This window comes from Zootoca vivipara, chromosome 9, assembly GCF_963506605.1.
Source record: "Zootoca vivipara chromosome 9, rZooViv1.1, whole genome shotgun sequence".
In the NCBI taxonomy this organism is placed as follows: Eukaryota; Metazoa; Chordata; class Lepidosauria; order Squamata; family Lacertidae; genus Zootoca; species Zootoca vivipara.
The window spans coordinates 24521132-24547699 of record NC_083284.1 but is presented as its reverse complement, the minus strand read 5'-3'; the positions used below and the strand labels follow the sequence as shown (position 1 = coordinate 24547699).

General features: G+C 42.4%; 2 protein-coding genes across 7 annotated transcripts; one reads left to right on the top strand and one right to left on the bottom strand.

The window, feature by feature from the left end:
* Nucleotides 1–74: 74 nt before the first annotated feature.
* GAR1 (GAR1 ribonucleoprotein) lies at nucleotides 75–7449 on the bottom strand. The gene is made up of 7 exons (XM_035111831.2): nucleotides 7367–7449; nucleotides 4781–5003; nucleotides 4530–4684; nucleotides 3259–3318; nucleotides 2119–2257; nucleotides 1709–1786; nucleotides 75–441 (listed from the first exon to the last, which is right to left on the bottom strand). The coding sequence occupies exons 2-7, from the start codon at nucleotides 4992–4994 to the stop codon at nucleotides 428–430; spliced, it is 660 nt and encodes a 219-aa protein (XP_034967722.1). The 5' UTR covers nucleotides 4995–5003; nucleotides 7367–7449; the 3' UTR covers nucleotides 75–427.
* An 80-nt stretch (nucleotides 7450–7529) lies between these two features.
* On the top strand, nucleotides 7530–26115 carry LOC118083431 (complement factor I-like). Of its 6 annotated transcripts, none has more exons than XM_060278505.1 (13): nucleotides 7530–7663; nucleotides 10072–10324; nucleotides 10694–10844; nucleotides 11569–11738; nucleotides 13081–13191; nucleotides 13787–13897; nucleotides 15601–15636; nucleotides 17758–17793; nucleotides 18970–19073; nucleotides 20100–20206; nucleotides 21318–21598; nucleotides 22094–22195; nucleotides 24089–25921. In XM_060278505.1, the coding sequence occupies exons 2-13, from the start codon at nucleotides 10297–10299 to the stop codon at nucleotides 24301–24303; spliced, it is 1452 nt and encodes a 483-aa protein (XP_060134488.1). In that variant the 5' UTR covers nucleotides 7530–7663; nucleotides 10072–10296; the 3' UTR covers nucleotides 24304–25921. The 6 variants fall into 6 exon arrangements, with proteins under 6 accessions (XP_060134488.1, XP_060134487.1, XP_060134485.1 ...); XM_060278504.1 differs by lacking the exons at nucleotides 7530–7663; nucleotides 24089–25921 and adding exons at nucleotides 9549–9929; nucleotides 25929–26115; XM_060278502.1 differs by lacking the exon at nucleotides 7530–7663 and adding an exon at nucleotides 9549–9929 and having other exon boundaries at nucleotides 22094–22284; nucleotides 24089–24225.
* Nucleotides 26116–26568: the final 453 nt, after the last annotated feature.

Below are 26568 nucleotides of genomic sequence, written 5' to 3'. Positions count from 1 at the left end.
TCAAGTTGTTTTGATACAATTTTGTATGAATCCATGAAACACTATTTGAAGATTGACAAAAAACAAAATACAAAGACGGATAATAAAAAATATATTGAGCAGACCATCTTCTAAGTTATTGTTTAGGAAGTCACTGGTTTTCCAACTTCAAGATGAGTTTTGACTAAAAAAATATAGCCCATAAAAAGTGTATAAAAACAACATTCTGTTTAATGTCAAGAGCACAAGAGGTCCAAGGGGATTTCAAGAGAAGTGTCTGCAGATCTGAAATCGGTTCATCTCAGTAGAAATCCAGGAACACGTGTGTGAGTACTTCGCTCCTTTAGACAATAACGTATTAAAAGTCCACTTTATGGCATTCAAGTTCATAAAAAAGATCTCTCATTATATTCTGAAGATGAAACATAGTAATTTCCCAGAACTTCAGTTAACGTCCTCTGCCTAATTTGAAAGAAAAACACAAATCAGATCATCATTCCCATCTAACCTGGAAAAATTCAACAAGTTTTTATAACAAATGGGTAGGTTTTTGTTGCTGCAATGCCTAAAATATTGTAGACATCTGCATTTGTCGTTTTAATATTCCACTGAAGCACTATAGATAACATTCTACCATATACTGGCTATTCTATCCAAGCTTCACATGTGAGGATCTCCCAGAAAAGTGCCATGAAATGGTAATCACTACCATAAATGCCTTTGTGCAGGATTACTATCAACAGTGGTAACAACACTGCTGTGATCCACAGCAAACACTTGCAAGACTCCTTCCGTATTGCTGTTACAATGCCCCAACGTAGCATCATCCTACCTGTGGGAACATCAAAATGGGCATCTTCCTAAATATTACTTAACTGTTAGTGCCTTGACAAATTCAGGTATCAGAATATGCTCAGCTTGGAGCGCCTACCCAAACAACAGCAAGCCCTCCTGGAGTAGCTGGGCCTCTGCACCTCATCTGTCTCGCATCATTATAAACTTGCGGGACAAATTTGAACACATTTCTGCTGACCCAGAGATTTGGTGGCTGAAGAGCACTGTTTCTGCCAACCTCAAGATCATTGGGATCAAGCGTGTTTCCAGGTATAACTGCTTTTAGACATTTACCATTGTAATTGTTTTTGGAATACTGTAATCGGTTTAAAACATTTCTGCTTTGCTTCTGTTTTGAAATTGTTTGCCACCCTGGGCTCCTTGGGGAGGAAGAGCCGGATATCAATTCAATAAATTCATAATGAATGAATGATACTGATGGCCTTGACACTACTCCTGGTGGTTTTAAAGCTTTTTACCATCAAGAAACACTGTCCATACTGCAGAGGACTCCTCTGTGCATTCACTATGGGGTTATACTGTATGTTGTACAGAATTTCACTAGACCCCTTGGAGCATCACCAATGCCCTGTGCGTGAATTGAACATGCACCACAGAACACATCCAACACTCTCCTCTGGTTGCAAATTGCTGGGGGGAAATGGGTACTTGTGAACAAGCTATTAAGAAAAGCTATCATCCAGTAAGGATCAGGAACCCTTGATGAATTTCCAAGAAACCCTAAGCTTTCTGAAACAGGTTTAAAACAATTACTTAAGTCACAGTAAGAGAAAGGTAGCTGAATATTGCATAGATATATTACAAAATATGCTTGTTCCCAGAAACAGTACCATAGGTAATTACGGTAGTTCCATAATGTTGCCATTACACTTACCTCTAAATCCTCGGCCACCTCCTCCACCACCTCGTCCTCCTCTGAACCCTCCACCACCTCTGCCACCCCTGAAACCACCTGGAAAATAAAAGCAGACAGGTGATGATAATGATGGTGTATTTATTATTTATTACCCCCCCCCCAAAAAAAAAATCTGGCTGGGTTTCTCCAGCCACTCTGGGCGGCTCCCAACAGAATATTAAAAGCACAATAAAACATCATTAAAAGCACAATAAAACACAGGTATCTTTTATGATGGCAATTAGGTAGTACAATTTCCAAAACCATGCATAAAATATACACAAATGTTTTCAGGAACATCTTGCTTCCAGACCTGGATTTTCAAACTTTCTGCCTGGGAGGGGGGGTGTCTACCACGTTATTGCATGCATCCAGACAAGAATACCTACCTCCCCCTCTGCCACCTCCACCTCTGCCACCTCCTCTTCCACCACGGCCTCCTCTTCCACCTCTCGGAGGTCCTTTTTCACCTGGAGGCCTTGGCAAAAATCTCTGCAGAGGGAGCAATTTTGCTGGATCGATATAAAACTGCAGGACGGGGGGGGGGGAGAGAGAGGAAAGGCCAAGGTTAGGTTTTGTCCAAAACCTTTCTTACATGTGTATAGAACTTAAAGGTTATAGAGTAAACAAGTTTACTTTACATTTAACAGCTATTAAAACTAGGTGTTGCTGCAACCCTATGTTTCACTGCTTTCTTGATCTCAGTAAAGTCATCACCAAGTCAAAATCCCAGTCCAGTCTCAAAACGTAGGGCTTAACTGCAGTGGTAGCTGAATCCAAGCGACTAAACAAGGTGAACATCATCTCAATGTGCCCTGTCACTTAGCAGCAAGAATACGCTATGGCTTGGATGAAGAGGGGCCACAATGTGAACTCTACTCATGGGGTTTTTGCTAATCCCTTATTTGCTCTGCAGCAGCCACGGCTCCTAAAAAAACTGCTTTGGAGGGTTGGGAGACAACAGCTATCAAACAGGGTGGGAGCTGGTGCAAAGGGTGGGTAAAATGGACAGAAATCAACATCCCTTCCTCCAGCAGGAACCTCCGCCGTATCTCTGTCAGTTCCTTTCGCAAAGGGAGCCTTTTCATTCTTGGAAGGGAAACTCTAGGTCCAACCTGTTTAAATTAATAAGGCTAACACTAGGTCTACACCAGGGGTAGTCAACCTTTTTATACCTACCGCTCACTAATGCATCTTTCTTGATGGTAAAATTTCCTTACCGCCTACCAGTGCTTGATGGAAGGAGGATTCAGCTTGTGCCGTAGAACCCCCTACCGCCCACCTAGAATCCTGAAACACCCACTAGTAAGTGGTAGGGACCCCTGGTCTACACTATAATTTTGCAATTGGCAGACATGCATGCACACACATACATACACTCAATGACTACTTAAACACCATGAATACTTGTTGCACATGCATTTAGAAGGTAAGCTTAAATAACACCCCATGGGATGAGAGCTTTCATGCACCTTATCCAAGTTCAGAATTTTGAAACACTGGTTATTAGTGTTTCCAAGTAATCTTACCTTTTGCAACTTTTTGAAGGAAGCAGCTTTCATGTTTTCCGACAATTTGACTGAAAAATACTATTTGACTTGTTTAGGAAAGGTTACATTGAATGCATCTACAATTCTTTTCATATGGATGAAAAGTGCCTCAAGCAATGGTTGAGTCTTATTATAGCCTTTATGTCATTTATATTAGAAAACAAAGACCTAGCATTCCGAAAGAAATTGAGAATGCACTATCCTCTTTTTCACTTTGGATTTCAGACATGATTGATACAGCGGTGCACACTGGCTTCAAAATCTATAAAGACGCTGCCATTGAACTTTAAAATGTGACAGAGGCAACAGTTGCCATCAGAACACTTTCATTTTAGAAGCAGTGAGTGCCATGTTGGCTTATAAATATTGGCTGATGTAAACCATGGCTTAGTGTTATGTATGAACACAGCACAATTGTGAAAAGGGTGAAAAAGTACCTTGTAATTATGAAATGTACAAGCAATACCGGTAGGTCCCAATATAATAATAATAATAACAGCAACAATAACAATAACAGCAACAACTAATCATGCCCTGTCCATGCAGCTGGGTTGCCCCACCCACCCTGGGCAACTTCCAAAACACATAAAATCATCATAAAACATCAAACATTAAAAACCTCATGATACAGGGCTGCCTTCAGATGTCTTCTAAAAGTTTTATAGCTATTTATCTCTTTGACATCTGATGAGAGAGCATTCCACAGGAAAGGCACCACTGCTGAGAAGGCCCTCTGCCTGGTTCCCTGTAACTTCACTTTTCGCAGGGAGGGAACTGCTAGTGTCCAGACTGAACGATGGAGGTGGAGATGCTCTTACACACATCCCTATGTGGGCATTAAGCTGTCTTCTCTCACAAACAGAGAAACCAAATGGGGATCCCAACAAACTACCTTTGCAAAAAAAAAAATTAATAGCCTGCTTTTTCCTCATAGGAAGGGATGGCAGATATACGATTCCATCTCTATACAAGCCCCTTGCGTGAGTAAAAACACAGGATAGCCACACAAAAAGTTTCTATGCTGGGTGCAAAGGTAATTTGTGGGGTTGCATTTCACCCTTTCTTCAACAGCCCATTTGCTTGAATGAACTACATAAACCAGGTAAATGGTTGAATACAAGGCTGAGATTCATCTTAAAAGATACACTGAAATTAGATTCTAGATTATGGAACACTAGAAAATTAAAGAAAGAGAAAATGCTAGTAATTTATCTTCTGCAAACATTCAAAAGTACACAACTAAAGGATACAAAGTCTCTGAGCTGCCCAAAGATTTCATCCACTTTCCCAATCTGTTCCTTATTTTCTAAATAGACGGGTGCATTGAAATAAGGTACTTTGCTCTCCTGAGTCACACATTTGCAAACAATGTCATCTTCACAGGGGTGCATAAACTCTCCCAGGACTGTAAATAAAAAAGGGAAACATATTGAGATCAGGAATTCAAAGTCAGGATCTAAACGTTTTATTTCATGTACATTAAGAAATGACTGTAACTTACTGACTACACTTTCTGGAGGTCCTTGGTCATATGATCTGTTGAAGCCTCCTCGTCCACCACCTCCACGGCCAAATCCACCTCTTCCTCCACCCCGTCCACCTCTATTGAAGCCACCACCACCTCGACTGAAGCCGCCGCCGCCGCCACCACCTCTATTGAAGCTCCCACCACCACGATTGAAGCTTCCACCACCGCCTCTTCCTCGATACGACATGACTCCCTTCTGTTCAATAAAAATTCATGAAAATCAATAGCATTCCTATATATCTCTGTAGAGCTTGACTCTAGACTTGTGCCAGTCATTTCACTGCATGCATTCACTAGCGTCATCATGTATTAATCTACATCATCCAAAATACTTTTCAAAAGATCAGTTACCTTGAAGGTATAAGACGTTAGGTTTTGAGTTTGGGTTTTTTACGTTATTGAAATCAGTCACTTAATCCTCATAAAATTCCTGTACCAAGAGATTTTTTTCTCCCATAAAAAAATTCTTTTTTCACATTTCAGTTGCACCAACCATCCAAAAACTAGATGCACAGATATATTTGATTCCTTAGCTGTTCCTGTGGCTTCCACACAGCAGTTGTAATACAGTGGTACTTGGTTCTCAAACGTAATCCATTCTGGAAGACCGTTTGACTTCTGAAATGTTCAAAAACCGAGGCACAAAGGGGCTGGATGCAAGTTCAATGAAAAAAAAAATGGAAAAACATGCAGCGGAAGCCATTCCACTTCTGAGCGTTTGAAAATAAAAGCATTTACTTCCAGGTTTTCGGCATCCAAAACGTTTGGCTTCTGAGACACTCAAAAACCGAGGTACCACTGTATATGAATCAAACAGATACAGTCATATCTTGGTTGACTCGAACATTTTGGCTCCCGAATGCAGCAAACCCAGAAGTGAGTGTTCTGGTTTGTGAACATTCTTTGGAACTTGAATGTCTAATGCGGCTCCGATTGGCTGCAGTAGCTTCCTGCAGCCAATCGGAAGCCGTGCCTTGATTTCCGAACGTTTCGGAAGTCGAATGCACTTCCAGAACGGATTCCATTTGACTTCCAAGGTACCACTGTACTTGTAGTTTTCGAAAGCAAGTTTACCCCATTCATGAGCTAAATGAGGGAGTAGGAAGGTACTATCTGCCAAAGGCCACCATGAGTCTAAGACACCAAATAAATGAATAGGACTCCCTACATTTTAATTCTGTTATACAACACAACTTTATTCCAACAAAAGGCGAGATTAAGAAATGAGGTACTATTCAAGGAGTGAAGCTACCTTTAGCTTGAACCATTATTCTTTAAAATGGTACAACTTTATCATTTGGCCCATGAAAGTGAACCAAAACCTTACCTAAATACTCAAATCATCACAGGCATTGTATCAGTGTTATGAAAAGAAGCAAGGCAAGTACTGTTGTTGTTTTTATTTTAAAAGGGGAGAAGGCGAACAGCTATTTCTTCACCCACTGTTATCTTCCTTGCACCACTTTCAATTTCAAATATTACACTAAACTTATACTGAAGTGTTATTTACTCTTCAGTATAGAAATTTTTTCATTTTTAGGTAATGAAAACTGTTAAACAATTATGTAAGAGCTACTCTTTAGCCCTTAAACCAGCCTTCCCAATCTGGTGCCCTCCATAAGTTTTGAACTATTGATTCCCAACGATCAGGTGTGATGAAAACTGTAGTCCAGAACATCTGGAGGATATTACATTAAGGGAGACAGCCTTAATGACTTTTGCTGCTGCAACGACTGTAGTTTTAAGGTTCCATGATTGGCAGAGAACTATCCCAACTGTGCAACCTTGAAACCAACACCACAGAACACCATTTTTTTTCAAAAGTCCCTAGGGACCAGGGCCCCTCCCCAAGCAGGTACTTGAAGCTCATGGCAATTACAGGTGGGGAAATGACCACTCTGCAGTGGCAGTGTTGCAAAACGCCTAAACCCCAAACTTTTGATGCTGCTACCTTCCTCACAAGCTTCTCTTCTCCCTTTCTTCTCCCACACCATTTCTCAAAACGTGCACAGCGATGCTGCCTAGCCTCGAAAAACCCAACAAGCGATCCGAATCTTGTGCTTCCGACATTCGTGGTGTTTCTTTAAAAATAACAACAAAGCGCAGTGCTTCAGGTGTAGGGAAAAAACCTGCCCGTCAAAACCCAAAAAACTATTCGGTATGAATAGTTCGGGCAAAACCCAGCATATGAGGAAGGGAGTCGTTTTAATATCACGCATCGCCTTAGGAGTAAGCCTCACCGAGTTCAATGGGGTTTACTCGCAAGTAAGTGCGTTCCACATCCCAACCTAAGAGGCACGTATTTCCCAACACAGTCCCGCTTCATAAACGGCCAGGAGGCTCAAGGGAGGAAACTGGGAGAAACAGCGACTCAGAAGCAGGTGCCCAACCCGGAGTTTTGCAAAGCAGCAGCAGCAGCAACCACGACCCCCGCCCCTCCTCCCAGCCCACACGGGCTCCAAGAGCCTGCAAGGCGAGGCAAGCCCCTGCAAGCAACATTGCAGGGGGTCGGGCTGGATGACCCTCAGGGTCCCTTCCGACTCTACGAGGATCTCCCACCTAAGCGCAGCACGCTTCGCTCTTCCTCCCCACGTGGCCGCACCGCTCTTCCGCCAAGGACTCACGCGCGAAGGCCACTTCCGGCGACCCTCCTCTTCCCCTTCCACGCTTGCCGGCGATCCAGCCAATCGCGGGCCTGCCGTAAAATCACGCGCTTCCCTTTTACGACGTTTAGCCAACCATAGAGAAGTGTTGTTTCTCCAGCTTGTTGTTTCCCCGCCGCTTGGGAAACGAGGAAGGGCGATCCCATAAGCGAAGCGAGGCAGGCGGATTGACGGGCGCCCAAAGCTCCGCAAGGTGCAGGTTCTATGGCAGATTGTCTCGTGGAATATGTATTACCTTACGGATTATCTCACGGAATGTGTATTCGTGTGCTGCAGAAACACACACACACACAGAGAAAATTGCAGCATTTTATAAATTTGCGGCATTTAGCACAGTTCGGATGTCACTGGCTGCAGCAGAAGCCGCAACTTGTAATAAATCATATTGCTAAAAAAATGAACACCGTGTCTGTTTTCGTAATTCGCTTGTTTCCACATTGCTGTGTAGTTTGCATGCACCTGATGGAAGATGGTGTCGCAATAAGTTTGTGCTGCCACACCGGTGGGACACTTGCTACCCCTCCGAAAATTTAAGCGAAACTTCCAAAGTGAATCTTTTTGTCAACTGCTGTGGACAAAATGTATGTCTGTATCCCCGGTTGGGGCTGATGAGAATCGTAGTCACAAACATCTAATGAATCAGGTTCCAGAGAAAAAAACTTTTTCTATTTTTTCCTCAATCGTTTGGTGTTTCCTTATGTATCATAAAATAAATCAAATCACCCACCCCCACCCATCTCTCCCCCATCTATATCTTTTCCCCTTTCTTCCCAATGTCTCAACAAATGAAACTGATTTGCAAAAATGTTACGAGAGACATTGCATTGTATAGCTTTGTAAATCAAGAAAATCCTTAATAATAAGAAGAAGAAAATAAATTATTATAACAGTAAGAATAAGAATGTCTATTGTAGCTGCGGGCATTGTTATGGAAATATCTGAACATACCTATTCGCTTTATTTTGAATTTTACATGCGAAAATTATTTCCAAACTAGTGTTTTGAATGCTAGTTATTAAGAAGCTTACCTGACTGCATTTGATTGCTGGGAATTTTTTGGACGGAAACAATAGAAAAGTTTTTATGAGTCGCATACATTACTAGTCTAAATCAGGCAAAGTGCGGGAAATACCTGTAGGGCGAATTTTCTGTTTACTTCCTTGTTTCCTAATCATCAGTGATAAGAATTACTGAGAAATCAGCTGTGTTTTTAAAGTGAAAGAAATATTTGTATTGTAATCACACAAAGCCCACAGTCTTCTGCACCCTGATTTGAGATTAATCCCTACTGAACTGAGTGGTGCTTATTTCTAAGCAGGCATGGCCAAAACAGAAATGTTCTTTCCAAATAGCTATTGGCGTACAGCAGGAGAAGTTACAGAATGTAGAGATGCAGACTTCCAGGGTCACTAAACCCATTTCAAAATTCCTGGAGGTAACCCGTTTTCTTGCATGTCTTAAGGTGCTCAGTGTTTTTTTCCAGAAAAAGAGGTGCCGGAACTCACCATGAACCTTGTTCTCTTATAATGGCAACGGTGCCCGCCCTCAGGTGCAGGAACTCAGTTCCGGTGAGTCCCAGCTGAAAAAAAGCCCTGACACAGAGCATTTGTTGCTCCACTCCCCCTACAACTGTTTTATGGTGTGGTCCCCCAAGTATCAGTACAGCTGAAAGGGAGGGGGCAAGAACTATGTACTGTACCATAAAGTTGGAGGCGGCCCCTGGTGGAAAGGCTTATGTGAAGAGGTTGCTGCTACAGGCTGCAGACAACACTGAGTTAGATGGACCTATGGTCTGACTCGGTATAAGGGAGCTTCCTATGTTCCTAAGGAGAAAAATTAAAACACAAACCTTCTTTTTTGAACTGCCCCACTATTCGTTTATTTTTTTGGGCTAGTTGCTTAGCCATTCCCAGAAACTGGCACTCCCAGAGCTTAGTGCACAAATACCTTTTTTACCCTTTGGCAAGGCATTGAGCAACTGGCCAAACACAACCTTGAAATCTTAATCCCCTGTCAGTTAAATATGCAAATCATCCATTCTCTTCTGCTCCAGAATAGCATGCCAATAAAAAGCAGCTACATAAATAAGTGAGAGTATTAAGAAAGTTGTGTGAGAGGACAGCACAGGACAGCACATCCCTTCAGGGATCTACCAGTCTTTTTACTTGTTTGCTTCTCTTATCATTTTTGCAGTGAACAGTGAACTGAGGTTTAAGCAGGATCTTGTCTAAGAGCTGAGAACCATCCATGCACATGGATGTTCTCCGTAGTTGTTTCAGAACCATCTTTATAAATATTTGCTAATGGTTAAAAATTAAACACATAGCAGAAGTCTGAGACTGGGGAAAAGTTTTAGGGAAAGAAAATATTCTAAATACGGACAGACACTCTTCACCATGAAATCATTATCAGCTCTCGTGTTTATTTTGTGCTTACCACTTGGAATTTTTCAACAAAAGGTAAGGATTTTTATTTCTTTTAAAAAATGGTTGGCATTGTAAGAAACACATTTTTTTGGTAATACTTTAAGGCTTGCATGGATCTGAAGGAAGTGTGAAAACAACAAATCAACTTCTGTTACTGAATAGTATTTGTTTTTAGGACGATACATATCTGATAGAAGAATGTGTAAACAATGGATACACACAGAAGTCTTGCGAGAAAGTGTTTTGCCCGCCATGGCAGAGGTGTGTGGATGGCTCCTGTATCTGTAAGCTACCTTACCAATGCCCAAGAAAGGGAACCTTGGTTTGTTCTACAGAGAAGAGGACTTTAAATTACTGCCAGCTAAAGAGCTTGGAATGTCAGCGTAAAAAGAGCAGATTTATGTACAGAGGAAGATGCAGCTCTCAAGGTAAGAAGAAGTGTATAAACAATGCCCTGTAATTGGGGGAAAAACCCTGTGCTTTTTGTATCTATATAAAACATCCAGCTATTTCCTGGTATGCATTTGTGTGAATTGTTGTAGAAATTCAAATCTGGCATCCCAGAGAGGAAGCAAATTGACAAAGAATGTGGCATTTGATTAAATAATACTGTACCTGTCTTCCCATTCAAGGTTAATTTATCTTTTCACTTATTTTAACTCCACCCTTCAGACAAACAACGCCAACAGAACTATGCACATGGCGCCTTGCATACAACAAAGTGGGTTTTGTCCACATTGCTGTCTTTTGTAAACCTTACCGACCTAAACATGAGCAGATTTTGCTTTGCTTTCTAGAGACTTTTCAAGTTTCGTTGAAGCCTGAAAATGCAACATCAACAGGAATTATCCAAGTGGAAGTGAATCAATCCCCAAAGACACCTGTGTGTGGATTTCATTGGGGTATGAATGAAGCAAATGTGGCCTGCAGACATCTTGGTTTTCCAGAGTAAGATTCTGGGGTGGAATGGAGAGCTGCTTATATGGATAAAATGTTACTTAAATAAATCTTAAGAAAAACTCTGAATTCGTGGCATCCATCTTTATGATGGATTTGAGCAGGGATGGGGAATCTGTGGCCCTGCAGGTGTTCTTGGACTCAAACTCCCATCATGCCTGTGTTCTTCCCCATGCAAGGGTCTCATCTGGGTGCAAGGGAGGGTTTTAGTATGTGACAGGAGCTGAGGGTCTAACAACACCTGAGAGGGTTCTAATTTCCATCTGTGGATTACGAGGTCAGGGCCATAGTTCATACAGCCAGTGCTTTTTATTCAGGGGGTACTCAAGAGTACCGTATGCAGTTTGAGGTAGGTACCCTTTGAAGTAGCAGCGCTTGGGAAGACCTTTCTTGAGTCCACGGAGCACTACTGAACACTACTGAACCTTCTGGAAGGTCATATTATTTGCCCATCTAGCCTGCTGTTGTCTTTTCTGTCTTGAGGTGTTTTTGGCTGCTCCCCATAAACTGGCAAAACCAAAGAGAGGCTAGGCTCCTTACAGTTCAGTAGCTACACACACACACACACACACACTTATTGTCTGAATAAACGGTACTTTTAATATATAACACATGTTAGTTTTCTAGCAAACCATGTTATAGAGAATGCATTTTATATTCCAAAAGTAACAAAGGGCCAATGATTACTTCTCTTCTTCTTTCTTGCATTGCTCAGAGGGGCTGATCGTACAGACACTGTTGACCCAGAAGAAGACTCCAATTCATTGGAATGCCTTAAGGCAAGATGCAGAGGAATAGAGACCAGCCTAGCAGAATGTACTTTAACTAGAGTGAATAAAACTAAGGAGAAAGTGGCAAAAGTGGTGTGCCATACAACACATAGAGGTTGGTAAAAGAAGTTTTTGTGGGTGGGTGGGGGGAATTGTCTGTAGTTAGCCATTTCTGGCTTGATAATCAAATTCTCCAACTTGGAACAAAATACTGCAATATGAAATATTCCTCTTCAATGTGCTAGCCATGCCCTCTTACAGGAGACTCCATTCCATTCCATTCCTCCTCTCCTCACCCTCCACTGGCATTAACTCCCCTTGGAAGAGATAACTCAACATTCTGTAGTCACTGAACATGTCACAGGGTTTTAGCGTGTTGATATCGCTCTTGTGGATACAGAGCTGTTGTAACTCAGCACCTGAGTTCATTACAGTGTTAGTATCTGCCTGTAAATGACATGTTGGTGCAGTCCCTCTCTCACTTTCCCTGGGGTGGCTTAAGAAAAACTAGTGTACCCTGAGGCAACAAGGCCCAGGCCAGGGATCTTATACCACCAGGCCAAGAAGAGACTTTTGGAATGGCAGGACACTTTTGCTTTATATCTTCTACCATTTCATAGAATAGAATCTTAGAACCATAAGAGGGACCACGAGGGTCATCTAGTCCAACCCCCTGAAATGCAGGAATCTTTTGCCCAATGTGGGGCTAGAACCCGCAACCCTGAAATAGCCTCATGCTCTACTTTAAAAAAAAGTAAACCAGCTTGGGAGCCTTGGCAGAAAGGCATTGCATAAATGCAGTCACTCAGTCAATATGATAGAAAGGATGCCTCTTAATTACTGCTTCTGTTGCTGCATATTTAGTCAAACTACACTGTGGATTCTTTGAAACAACGCAGTCAGTGTTCATAGTCAATTGGGCTACCTGAAGACGTGCTGCTGTGTTTTTAGGTTCTTACTGGTTGTGTTTGTTTTAGCTGGATTTAATGTTAGTTGCTTTGGGACACTGCTGCAAGGAAAATGACTACTGTAAATGATAATCATCATGAGTCCTGAATGAAGTCGGGTAAACAGGCCCCACTCAACTTTCAAAGTGACCGCCCCCCCAGGGCCAGCCAGGGCCTGTTCCCCTCCCCACAACATACAGTTTTAAATCTCTCCTTCTGATTTTTTTTTTTTTGGTTAAAAAAATCCTTGTGAATGCTATGATGAATTCATCTTTTTGTTTGCTGTGTTGGATTTTGTTTGCTTTCTTGGATTTGTCACTGATGAAAAGGAAACATAGAAATGTTCTTAATAATTAAACCAGAGACAGACAGTTATGCTGAACACAATAGTTTCATGCCTTCAGCTACAGTGCACCCATCCCAGAAAACAAACCTATGGAGTTATATATTTCTTTTTCTGCTGCAGAATATCTAACCAAAACATTATTTGTTTCTCATCCCACTTGACAGAATGTTCCCCAAGAGAATTCCGTTGTGTCAATAGAAAATGCATCCCTTCCGGTAAGACATGCAATGGCGTCAACGACTGTGGAGACTTAAGTGATGAAGTATGCTGCAAAGGTATGTTCTATGCTATGTAATCATTCTTGTTTTCGTGTATTATCAGTCACATAAACAAAAGCCTCTGAAAGCTACTTTAAAGCTATGTGCTTGTCAAAAAATGCTTGTAAACAAAAGGTTAAAATATTCAAGTCATATTTCTCAGATTTATATACCAACTTTAACTCAAAACTCAGAACAAAGCAAACATAAGCTTCACCAATCAAAATCAATGGATCAGAACTAAAAACAGTAACAGTAACCATGAACATATGGGGTGGGGTGGGGGTGTTTTCATTGCTCCCAAAAAGAGAAATAATTGCATTCAACTTTATACACACAAAGGAGCAGGAAAGCTGTCGGTTCCAAAAAGAATGTAGAATATTTCAAAGTTACATTGCTTAATTATAAAAAAATAACTGAATAGTTCAAACGATAGAGCATGAGACTCTTAATCTCAGGGTTGTGCAAAAAGATTCCCACATTGCAGGGGGTTGGACTAGATGACCCTCATGGTCCCTTCCAACTCTACAATTCTTTGTGCTTAGGCCTTAAACCACTGTGCTACTTATGGACCATTTTGTGTTTTATATTCTGACTGATCTCTTTCTGATAGCATGCAGGGGGGGAAACTTCCACTGTCATTCAGATGTGTGTATTCCAAGAAAATACGTCTGTGACAACGAAGTGGACTGTTTAACAGGAGAAGATGAGACTCGCCAAGAGTGTAAGAGTATACTTTCCATTTATTTGTGGCTGCATTCAAACAATAATCCCCCCGGCTATGTAATAGGTTTGGATAAGCTTAGAACAGTCTAAAAGGTAAAGGTAAAGGGACCCCTGATCATTAGGGCCAGTCGTGACCGACTCTGGGGTTGTGGCGCTCATCTCGCTTTATTGGCCGATGGAGCTGGCGTACAGCTTCCAGGTCATGTGGCCAGCATGACAAAGCCGCTTCTGGTGAACCAGAGCAGCACTTGGAAATGCTGTTTACCTTCCCCTGTATCTACTTGCACTTTGACGTGCTTTCAAACTGCTAAGTTGGCAGGAGCTGGGACCGAGCAACAGGAGCTCGCCCCGTCGCGGTGATTCTGATCAGCAAGCCCTAGGCTCTGAGGTTTAACCCAGAGAAGCAATATCAAAACCTAAACAGTGCTCCCGCACAACTCACAGTACAACAATTGCAGCCTAATAGCTTACTTGATTTGAGGTTTGAGCTCCACTTACTGATATATGATTTGCAGCTGTATTTTTGTTCATCGTAGGCATACAGCTTGCCCCATCCAAAGAGGTTGTTGTAGCTAAAAACACAGAGAACAGCTCAAGAAAACGAGCAGCATTCATTTCAATGGGGCTCATAAAGGGAATGCTTTCTGTTTATTTAACAAAAATATATACCTTTCGATTGTAAAAAGAACCCCTAAACAATTTACAAAAAAACCCAAAAAACATTAATAGCGGTGTTGTCAATAAAAGGCAGCTGAAAACAGGTATTTTAAAAGGTTCAAAACATAATTAAAATTAACAGTAAGCTAAAAACACATCATGTGCACACGAAAGCTCATACCAATAACAAACTTAGTTGGTCTCTTAGGTGCTACTGGAAGGAACTTTTTTATTTTGTTTCTAAAAGCACATGTCACCTTCCCAGGTTGATTTATACTATTGGAAAACCAAACCCTTCTCATTCTCATAATAGAAGCAGAAGCCGTTTGCAAGTATATCTATGTATTTTCTCAATGAAGGCAATCATCCCTGTTCAATATTCTGCATTTTCCACATTGTGCACAAAGCAGTCCACAGCAATAGGACATAATCATAATAATGTGATAATCGTAATGAATTGTAATTTAATCACATTTTTAAAGAAATGTAAACCACCTTGGGTATCATGGTAGAAAAGTGTGTACGTATCTATATCTATATAAAACACAATAGAAGTTATACTATCACTGCAATGCAGCACTACCCATCCAACTATTAACAATTTCATTTAAAGTTCATCAAAAAGTGAGCGTGTGTTTGGTCTATATATCACACTTGTCACGTCACTTCACCCTGCAGAGCAAAATGAGTGAATGGAGCCTAGGTCCATATTAAACATGATGCTAGAAAAATTAATAGCAAGAGAGGCACAAAGAGAAAGAAATCACCCCATCAGCACAACTGCTATTAGCCCTAAGAGGAAAGCTAATAGGGATTCCCAATGTCTACTTTGGCCCTTCGTCATCTGTATTACTGAGCAAGGTTCATATGTAGTTTTGAACCACTCCCCACAATCCTTCCAGTTTAGAGGTGGAGTTTAACAATATCTGCAGGACTACAGACCCTTAATATAATGGAAGTCAGTCTAGTTCATTGTTTGTTGGTGGATTGGTTTTTTATGTGTTCACCTTACTTATTTTATGTATATGTGCATGTTTTAAATAGGTGATAAAAAAAGAGCTGAAGGAAATGAACATTCGGGTAATTTTCATATATATATATTATTTTATAACTCTATTCTTATGTTTCTCTCTGGGTTCTCTCAGGAGTGTCCTGCTTTTTATAGGTCAGCTTATTGGGCAGGAATAGCTCAGGAAAAAACCAGTCTCTAATTTGCAGCCCATTCATGGAACCACAGTTATACAGAGCAAATAAATAAATGCACACTTTGAAACTATTTGAAAAAAGAACAATGTAACCAATGAGTCAGAAGAAAAAAATGTACATATTATTGCTTGCAAATTTTGTGATCAGCCCATTTACATGTTCCTCTGTCCTATTCCCAAACTTGGGTCCTCAAATGTTGTTGGACTACAATGCTCGTCATCCTTGACCATTGGGCCATGCTGGCTGGGGCTGATGAGAGTTGTAGTTTAACAACACCTGGAAACCCAAGGTTGGGAGAGGCTGCTCTTGTCTACCAAGGTGAAGAAGGCTTCCGAGTTGCTCTCTGCAATCAGCCTTAGTCCCACAATGAGAGGACAATGGCAATTGGCAACTTACAAATTGCAACTCTGCAAGAACAGACTCTGCAACTCCATGCTAATTACTCATGCATATAAGAAAATGCGATTTAAGTTGTACAGGGTGATCTACCCCAAAATATTATTTGGCTTCCCAGCTGAACAAAGCAATTTCTTCCTCTGAACTCTTCAAGAACTTCACCCCTGCAAGGCTAAACATGGAAGGGTATCTTAGCATAGCCAATGGTCAAGTATGATGCAGGCATTATTGGACGTCCAACATTTAGATTCTCAAACACCAATATCCAGCAATCCAGTCTAATTCATAGCATAGTGTGCGTTGATGTATGTTTTTTTTTCTGTGTACATCCTACTTATACTGTATATAATACTAGCTGTACCCGGCCATGCGTTGCTGTGGCTCTCGTGGTGTCGGCATGGGAGGTGAGGAGCGGTGGAGGTGAGGGTAGGTGAGGCCCAGCCTGCCTACCAGCCTTCCTCTCTGCCCGGTGATGGGGGCGAGGAGAAGCAAGGACTGGCCTGCGTCTTACAACGTCAGCAGTGGATGAGGCGTTGAGTTTGGGGCCCAGCCTACCTCTTGCAGCGAGGCCTGACCGGGCTCTCGCGACATCGGCGGCGAATGCAGCGGTGGGTGTGGGGCCCAGCCTGGCTCTTGCGGTCCGGCCTGAGTCTCCCAGTGTAGGCGTCGGAGGCAGAAGTGGGGTCTAGTTTGACTCTTGCGGAGAGGCCTGGCCTGCCTCTCACAACGGTGGCTGGGGCGGTGGCTTTGGGGCTCGGCCTGCCTCTCATGGGGAGGCCTGGCCTGCCTCTCGAGGCGTTGGTGACAGAGGCGGTGGCGGAGGCGGAGGCAGCGGCGGTGGGGCCCGACTTGTCTCTCGTGGCCTGGCCTGAGTGTCCCGGTGTCGGTGGCAGCGGTGGAGGCTACGTCTGCGGGTGGTTGGAGGTGAGCAGCGGTGAGGCCCTTCCTGACTCCCGGGCTACCTGCCATCCTCCCTCTCCCACCGGCGGCTATGGTTGTGGAATGGTGAGGTAGGTGGAGGAGGATGAGGAGGGGGTGGGAGTCTGGAAATGTTGTTTCCCCCCCCCCCCATAGAATGTTCTATAGGATCCTTTCCTTTGACGTCCAACAGATGGCGCTATTGCTACGCAAAAAGATATGGCGTCTGTTCCTTTGCCGACCACTGGAAGGCGCTATATCATGTTTTTACCTGTGACAGGTGTGATGTCTGTATAAATCTAAGGCTATGCAAACACTCGCATATTGGAATGGAACGTTGTGTCAAAATTTGAACACAATCGGTCTAGCTGTTTCGGAGAAAAGTCATCGCACACAAACATGGACATTTTACATTTTTATATATGTGTGTCTGTGTATGTTTTAAATACGCAATAGGAGAGCTGAACCAAATGCAAGAGGTAACATTTTGTGTTTTAATATTATTTCCTGGACATCACTAAGTTCTTTGCAGCATGAAAATAAACACTATCACTTGCTAATTGCTATAGATCAAAGAGCTGTGAAGGCTCAGCTGCAGGAATGTTCATAGGTTCATGGATCTGAAACTAGATTTTCAGTTACAATAATTTAATGTAGTTGTACACTCTTATTTTATTTCAGAAGGAACAGAAGACGCTGAACAGTCTATGGATGAAGGTAAATACACTATATCATCATCATCAATAGACAATATGACAGTTGCTTGGACTGATTCAGCAGTCCAGTCCTATGCATGCTTACTCATAAGTGAAGTCTGCTTTGCTCAATGGAACTTATTACATGCATTCACTAATCGCTCTTGCAAATTGGAAACTACTCCATGGGGAAGCTGCTTGTGTCAAATCATGCTTTCTCCTGAGCTTCCAATGATTTTCACCATGTTGGTTTATCACCTCTTCCGGGGCACTTTTGACAGTGTGCTGTCAGAAAGGTACTGGAAGCTGCTCACGTGAACAGCTGTGTAAAGCACATGAATATATGAACGGAGGATGAAGCCTTCAAGGCTACACAGGAGTATGTTGCTTAACAAACCCCTTTCCACCTTTGAAAACAACCATCAAAGGAAAGAGCTGGCCTTGAAACCCATGAGTCTTGATTCTTTTCTCAGGAAAGTGCCACGCATCAACTCCCTGAAAGGAAACCTTTTAAAAAGCTGCTTACATTTGCTCAACAGTCCTGATTTAAGTGGGATATCCCAGAATTACAACAGCCAATCCTGACTTCTGATTGGATCCTGGAATGCCCCATTTTTTGGTCTGGCACTCTGGCGCGAGTCACGAGACCAGAAATAAGCACCTCTGTTTTGGTCCCCAGGATGTTGGAGGATATGTGCTTAAAATGAATTATTGTATAAGTGTTAGGGTTAATTGAATCTGCCAGTTTTGGTTTCTCATTTTTTCAATCTTCAGTACACCCAATTTCTGCAATAGTTTGTGATTATTATTTTTTAAAGGAAAAATAAAATACATTAAAGTAGGTATAACATTTTTGAATGCACTTCTTATAAAATGTGCATTTTGCAAGCAATTATCCCTAATATGTGGGGGTTCTAGATTGCACAGCCGGCCTCCACAAGAGGTCCCCAGTTCAGAAGTTGACACTCCATCCTGTGAAGGACTGGAAGGACAGGGACTGTGATGTGCTGGAGGAGGTGGGATTTGCCAGTGCACCCAACTCTCCTTCGTTCCATTATCGTCAATGCACGTATGTAAACTAAATGCCCAAAGAGGGCTTTAAAAGCCATTTTAAAAAATCAAACCACAAAGCAGTTTATTTCAACAAATGCAAGGGAACGAGTTGTAAGCATGACACTGCTTATCTCTTTTATTAAAGAAAGAAGAAAGATCAAAACATTGTTACCTCAATTACAGTGCGGCATTGCAAACCACACTGTTACTCGTCAGAAGCGAATCGCAGGTGGATTCACTGCAAGAAAGGTAAAAGGAAAATCAGCCATAGCTACCGGTAACAATACAGCTACTATAATGTTGTGTCTGTAATGTCAAGTCTGTGCTTTTAATGCATTTTTTAGACCTGCAGGAATGGTGACAATGGATAAAACCTAGAAATCTATGGCAAAGCATAAGCTTTTTGAGTACAGTATAAGTAGGAAAGCAAAGAGTTAATTTTCAGTCTTTTACAATATTGCCAAGCAATACCCCCCCTTTCCTCCTCCTCAACCTTCCCTCCCTCTAGTCATGAGCTAGGGAATCTGAATCGGCAGCACAGTTGAAATCAGTGAAACACTCCAGTTAAGGGCCTATGGTAGATTTTTTTTTCTATAGGACATTTTAGTACATCAAATATTATTTTTAAAAATCCAACTAGAAGTAGGAACCCAAAAAGTGGAATGGACGAAGGAGCTATTTCTTTATCCAACAGGAAAAGAAGAGGCAGCACATCAAAATGCTGAACCTTTGTTTCTCTGACTTTTCCTGAAGAAGGTAGAGTAGAAACAGTAGGGTCTGAAATAAATATCTACCATACTTTGTCAACCTTGATTTTTGCTCCTACTTGCAGTTCCATCCGGTGACCACATACATAGGTAAAGGTAAAGGGAACCCTGACCATTAGATCCAGTCGTGAACAACTCTGGGGTTGCGGCACTCATCTCGCGTTATTGACCAAGGGTACAGCTTCCAGCTCATGTGGCCAGCATGACAAAGCCGCTTCTGGCGAACCAGAGCAGCACACGGAAACGCCGTTTACTTCCCGCTGTAGTGGTACCTTTTTATCTACTTGCACTTTGAGGTGCTTTCGAACTGCTAGGTTGGCAGGAGCTGGGACCGAGCAACGGGAGCTCACCCCGTGGCAGGGATCCGAACCGCTGACCTTCTGATCGGCAAGCCCTAGGCTCTATGGTTTAACCCACAGCGCCACCCGCGTCCCATACATAGACATAAGTAATATTAGTAGGAGAACTGGTCTAGAAAAGTGTAACATCATGCCTCATGTATTTGCAGGATGAATTTCCTTGGCACGTGGCCATTAAAGGGGAAGGGACAGAAGTGAAGTGCAGTGGCGTTTATATTGGGGGCTGCTGGGTTTTGACGGCTGCACACTGTGTTAGGTAAGTGGATTTGGCGACTCTCAAGTGGGAATTGCCTTGCAGCAAGAGACAGAACAAAAGGAACTTTTAGGGTCTTGGACGTCTACGGCTCCATCTATGTTACAACTGTCTAGCAGTTCTATATTGGCTTAATTGACATGGGTGTAGTGGGGGGGGCAGGAGGGACAGCCCCCCCCATCAAGTAAATAAAAGAAAATACTTAACTGGTCCCTTATAGTTTTTTAAAAAATTGTTTGAGATCTTTGGGGGAATCGCTGTTGGTGGTCCCCCATGGCTCAAACACATTGCTAATATCTAGTAGAAGTGAACTCTAGACCAGGGGTAGGCAACCTACGGCCCATGGGCCAGATGCGGCCCAATCGCCTTCTCAATCTGGCCCGTGGATGTCCCGGGAATCAGTGTGTTTTTACATGAGTAGAATATTTCCTTTTATTTAAAATGCATCTCTGGGTTATTTGTGGGACCTGCCTGGTGTTTTTACATGAGTAGAATGTGTGCTTTTATTTAAAATACATCTCTGGGTTATTTGTGGGGCATAGGAATTTGCTCATTTTTCTCCTCCAAAATATAGTCCAGCCCACCACATGGTCTGGGGGACATTGGACTGGCCCACGGCTGAGAAAGGTTGCTGAGCCCTTCTCTAAACTGTTGAACTCCCTCACAACTGTAATTAAAGAGATACACTCTCTGTTGAACTTCAGGTTCATGACTGAAGAGTTTCTTGTTCCAGCTGGCATGTCGTTTTATTGTGCTTTTTTAACAGTTTGATTGTCTCATTTTCCATGGATTCCCCCCCCCCCGAAATGCAAATAATTAAGTTTTGATTAAATAAATATTAAAATGAATGCAATAATAAATAAATAAATTTGTAGCCAGGCCTCAGCTATTTTTGCTGTATCTCAGACGAATCTCAGCTTTTCTCATCTAATGGATTTAATCTAATGGATTTCATAAAGGCGTGGAAAACTGTGCAGGAGTCTATTGCTGAAAGTGGGTGCTTGTGTATATAATCCATTTGACTACTTGATTCAGTACTGTAGCTGGAAAATGTTTCATAATCCAAAGTTTGTGTTTCTGCTTGCACTCTTTGAAACACATTTCTTCTTTGCAGAGAGAACCGTGCAAATACTTATACGGTATGGATTGGACTGCTGAACACAGCAGTACAGTATGGTATAATAGAAGTATTTCAAGTAGTTAAAGTAATAGTTCACGAGAATTACAACCCCAAAACATATGAAAATGACATTGCTTTGCTGGAGATGAAACCCAGGGACAAGAACCAATCAACATGTTCCTCGCATGACTCTGTGCCAGTCTGTGTCCCTTGGTCAAAATACATGTTCAAAGGTGGCCACCAGTGCAAAGTGTCCGGCTGGGGACTCAATGAAGGTAAATGGAATAGGCTAATTACTTCTTTGAATTATGGTTACAATTTCCTCATCTCTTCTGGCCTCATACTTTGCTAAGCTACAAAAGCACTTCCTTTCAACTCTTCTATATAACAGCTCATTAAAAGCTGTGTCACTAGCATTTCCTATTGGTCTCAGCTGAACATCTCACCCCCTTCTTCCTCCTCCCCCACCATCCTGCATCAAGTCATGAGAAAAGAAATTACATTCTAAAATTCTCAAAGGGGAAAGAAAGCACCTGTGAAATTCTCAGGGACGGAATCCGCAGGTGGATTCGGGAGTCTCTTCAAGTTTCAGCTACTACAGCGTGAGCTCTTTGGAGATAACTGTTGCTAACTGGTTTGGAAATCAGATTAACCCGACCATGGTTGAAATGGGATAAGTTTATAGACGGTGAATGAAAGTACGGTATTGAAGTGTGAACAATTAATAAATGGTAAAATGAAACACCAACTGTTATTTATTTCTTCTTTAGAGTTTGAAAAGCAATTTGGCCTTAAGTGGGGCTACATTTATCTAATGGAAAACTGTTCTGAAATCTACGGGAACCGGTACTTTGAAGGCATGGAATGTGCGGGTGAATATGAACTCTTATCATTTTTGACACCCATCTGGACGCAAACTAATGAGCCAGCAGGGCCGGTGCTAGGGTTTTTTGCGCCCTAGGTGAGATCACCTTCTAAAAAATATAATAAATAATAAATAAAAATAGAAAATAGAAAAAATTGAAAATAGAAAAAATAAAATAAAAATAAAAAACAGCTGAGAGGCGCAGCGAAGTGGCCCCAGGCTTGCGCCCCCCGCGCGCCTCCGGAGCTTCACGCGGGGAGCGCGAGCCTGGGGCCGGCTCCACTGTGGCTGTCAGCTGTTGAGCGGCTTCAGCCTGCTCTCCAGAGGCACGCACGCGCCTCGGGATAGCGGCCTGAAGCCGCTCAACAGTGACAGGCGCAGAGGAGGCAGCCCCAGGCTCGCGCGCCTCTGGAGCTTCACACGGGGAGCGCAAGCCTGAGGCCGCCTCCACTGCGGCTGTCTTGAGTTGGCAGCTGTTTTTTTGACTACAACTCACATGTTCCCTAGCTAGCAGGACAAGTGGTCAGGAATGATGGGAATTGTAGTCCAAAAACAATTGGTGACCCAGTTTTGGGAAACACTAGAATGCTGTGGTAGATAGACCAATGGTCTGACTCAGTATCATACATTAGGTTACTATGATATTTACTGTGGGGTGGGGAGCTGGAAAGTGTTGAATCCAAGAGAATTGCTGCTTACCAACTTATTTGAAGGGTGTGATATTCCCATAACAAAAGCATATGTAATCATTTCATGTCCTTGTTTTTATTTTCATTGTGTATTCTGTGTATATTGTAATTTTCTGTTGTGAACGGCTCTGAGAGCTACAGGTATAGTAGATAGGGCGGTATACAAATTTAATAAATAATTAAATCATTTCTAAATTTGCCCCTGCTTGGAATCTCCCTTTGGACGGTTGCCAAATGACATGGAACTGTTGTTACTGATGGTGATTAGCAACGCCTTTGCTGGATTTTTTACCAGAATTTACCCCGATCTTGTTATAGCGGAAGCCTCTTTTTGTGCAGGGTGGGGCGGGGAAGGGGGTCGCTGTGACGCCGGAAACGGCCCACGTTGGAACACTGAACAAACCCTCTGAACAAAGGGGACGTTGGAAACGGCCAACGTTGGAACACTGAACAAAGCCTCTCTCTCCATCGGTGTCTTGGCGTGCGAGCGCGCGGTGCTTCCCTTCTTTGTGGAGGGGGCGGTCCTCGCGGCGGGAGGAGGCTGCGTGCTGCTGCCGGAGCGAGGCGGGGTGGGCGGAGGGAAGAGGAGTGGCAGCGGGGGAGCGAGCGAGAGCGCGAGGCGATCTGGTCGCGCGGCTCCACAGTGACCTGCCTGCGCCGGGGTAAATTCTCAGGGGGGGAACCCTCCATTTTGGCGCCCTAGGCAGCTGCCTAGTTTACCTAAATGGACGCGCCGGCCCTGTGAGCCAGTATTAAGTAAGCAGAGACAGGTCAACACATATCATTGCCTGAGACAAAACAAACACACAAATAGCTCCCCACATGACTATTAACAAGTTAACAGGAAGAGGGGATGTTTATCTGCCTTCTCCTTTCTGCCTTGGTTGTCATGCATGGCAGGGCTGTGGATGCAGCCATGGCCTCATTGCCCCACGTGACTCCACTGGACTAGCAGGAGTTTGGATTGCTCCCTAAATCACCAGCATTTAAAGATAATATCCAGAATAACACCAGTTCACTGAATAATTATGTCAGTCTTTGACAAGGATCAGCCTTTCTACTCTATTATGACTGTATCCAGTATCAATAATATAGTTTGGGAATGAAACTGCACCCACAATTCCCTTTGTTGTGGGTGAGGGTACCTGTAGCATCCTTGCCATTAAAATATGCATTCAACAACTTACTGTACTTGGTTTTTCTCTGTTCAGGTACGCATGATGGCTCTGTGGATTCCTGTAAAGGTGACTCAGGAGGACCCTTAGTTTGTTTTGACTCTAATAATGTGGGGTATGTTTGGGGTGTTGTGAGCTGGAGGGAAACTTGTGGTGAAAAAGGACGCCCTGGGATTTATACAAAAGTGGCACATTATTTCAGTTGGATTGGCTATCACACTGGACTGAATCTCATTTCGCGATATAACTAGTGATTTGGAATGTAAATATTTCTTTTTTTTCTGCCTCGGCAATAACTGAAGATAGGCTGCAGAACTTGTGACTCAATCCAGCCAAAGTGAAGCATTGTCCTAGTGGTTTCAATGAGAGAAATGTACAGCATGATTATGTTTACTCAGAAGGCGTAACTTACTCCCAAGTAAATATGTGTGCAGTTGCAGCTTTAAGCTTGCTGAAAACTGTGGCAGGGATGGGGAAGGAACCTTTGGCCCTCCAGATGTTTCAGGCTCCAGTTCCCATTAGCCCCAGCCAGCATGGCCAGCAGTCAGGGATGATGGGATTTGTAGTCCATTAAAACGTGGAAGGCCATTGATTTCCCATCTCTCACCTGTGAAAGTTAAAAGTGCTCCGCTCTGGCTGGATTATGCTGCAAAAGATCATCAGTTATGAGTTGTGAAATTTAGCATTTAATAAATTTTGAAGTATGTGTTCTTCTGTAAACAGTTACTGCATTTCGTTTGTACTCCTTGTATATTCAAATAAAAGTGATGTATACCACCAAGAAAATGTTTGTTTTTATTTTGGGTATTGTATTGAGATTTGCTAAGCAGGCTCCACCGTGCACAAAATGGCATAATACCTATGGACAGAGAATATTCAGGTATCTTACTGTACAGCCTAGAATCCCACTGCTATAAATTTTCATTTCAAACAGTTGCAGAATCCTTTAAACTCTGAAGTCCTGTTTAGGTGCTATTTTCCCTATTGTTCAAATGAAATGCATGGATGATGTCATGGCCTTGGGCCAATAAACTTCAACATCTGTGGACAAAATATATGTCTGTATCCCTGATTACAGCTGGTTGGGGCTGATGAGAGTCGTAGTCCAAAACATCTGATGAATCACGTTCCAGAATTTCTTTATTATTATTGAATTTTTCCTCAATCTTATGGTCTTTCCTTATGTAATCATATAATAAATCAAATTATTATAACAGTAAGCAGAATTAGAATGTCTATTGCAGCTGCAGGCTTCCTTACCTTTACCTTTACCTTTAAATCTATACCTTTGAATCTATACCTTTAGATACTTCCATAAGGAAGCCTTAACATACCTTATCACTTCATTTTGAATTTTACATTCAAAATTTTACATGCAGAAATTGTTTCCAAACTAGTGTTTTGAATGCTAGTTATTAAGAAGCTTCATTGACTCTGCATTTGATTACTGGGAATTTGTTGCACAGAACCAATAGAAAAGTCGCATATATTACTAGCCTAAATCAGGCAAAGTGTGGGAAATACCTGTAGGGCTAATTTTCTGTTTACTTCCTTGTTTCCTAATCATCAGTGACAAGAATTACTGAGAAATCAGCTGTGTTTTAAAGTGAAAGAAATATTTGTATTGTAATCACACAAATCCCACAGTCTTCTGCACCCTGATTTGAGATTAATCCCTACTGAACTGAGTGGTGCTTATTTCTAAGCAGGCATGGCCAAAACAGAAATGTTCTTTCCAAATAGCTATTGGCGTACAGCAGGAGAAGTTACAGAATGTAGAGATGCAGACTTCCAGGGTCACTAAACCCATTTCAAAATTCCTGGAGGTAACCCGTTTTCTTGCATGTCTTAAGGTGCTCAGTGTTTTTTTTTCCAGAAAAAGAGGTGCCGGAACTCACCATGAACCTTGTTCTCTTATAATGGCAACGGTGCCCGCCCTCAGGTGCAGGAACTCAGTTCCGGTGAGTCCCAGCTGAAAAAAAGCCCTGACAAAGAGCATTTGTTGCTCCACTCCCCCTACAACTGTTTTATGGTGTGGTCCCCCAAGTATCAGTACAGCTGAAAGGGAGGGAGCAAGAACTATGTACTGTAACATAAACTTGGAGGCGGCCCCTGGTGGAAAGGCTTATGTGAAGAGGTTGCTGCTACAGGCTGCAGATAACACTGAGTTAGATGGACCTATGGTCTGACTCGGTATAAGGGAGCTTCCTATGTTCCTAAGGAGAAAAACTAAAACACAAACCTTCTTCCCTTGCTCTTATTAAATAGAGGGATTTTTGAACTGTACGGCCCCACTATTTGTTGATTTTTTTAGGGCTAGTAGCTTAGCCATTCCCGGAAACTGGCACTCCCAGAGCTTAGTGCACAAATACTTTTTTTATCCGTTTGCCAAGGCATTGAGCAACTGGCCAAACACAACCTTGAAATCTTAGTCCCCTGTCAGTTAAATATGCAAATCATCCATTTTCTTCTGTTCCAGAGAAGCAGGCAAATACAAAGCAGCTACATAAATAAGT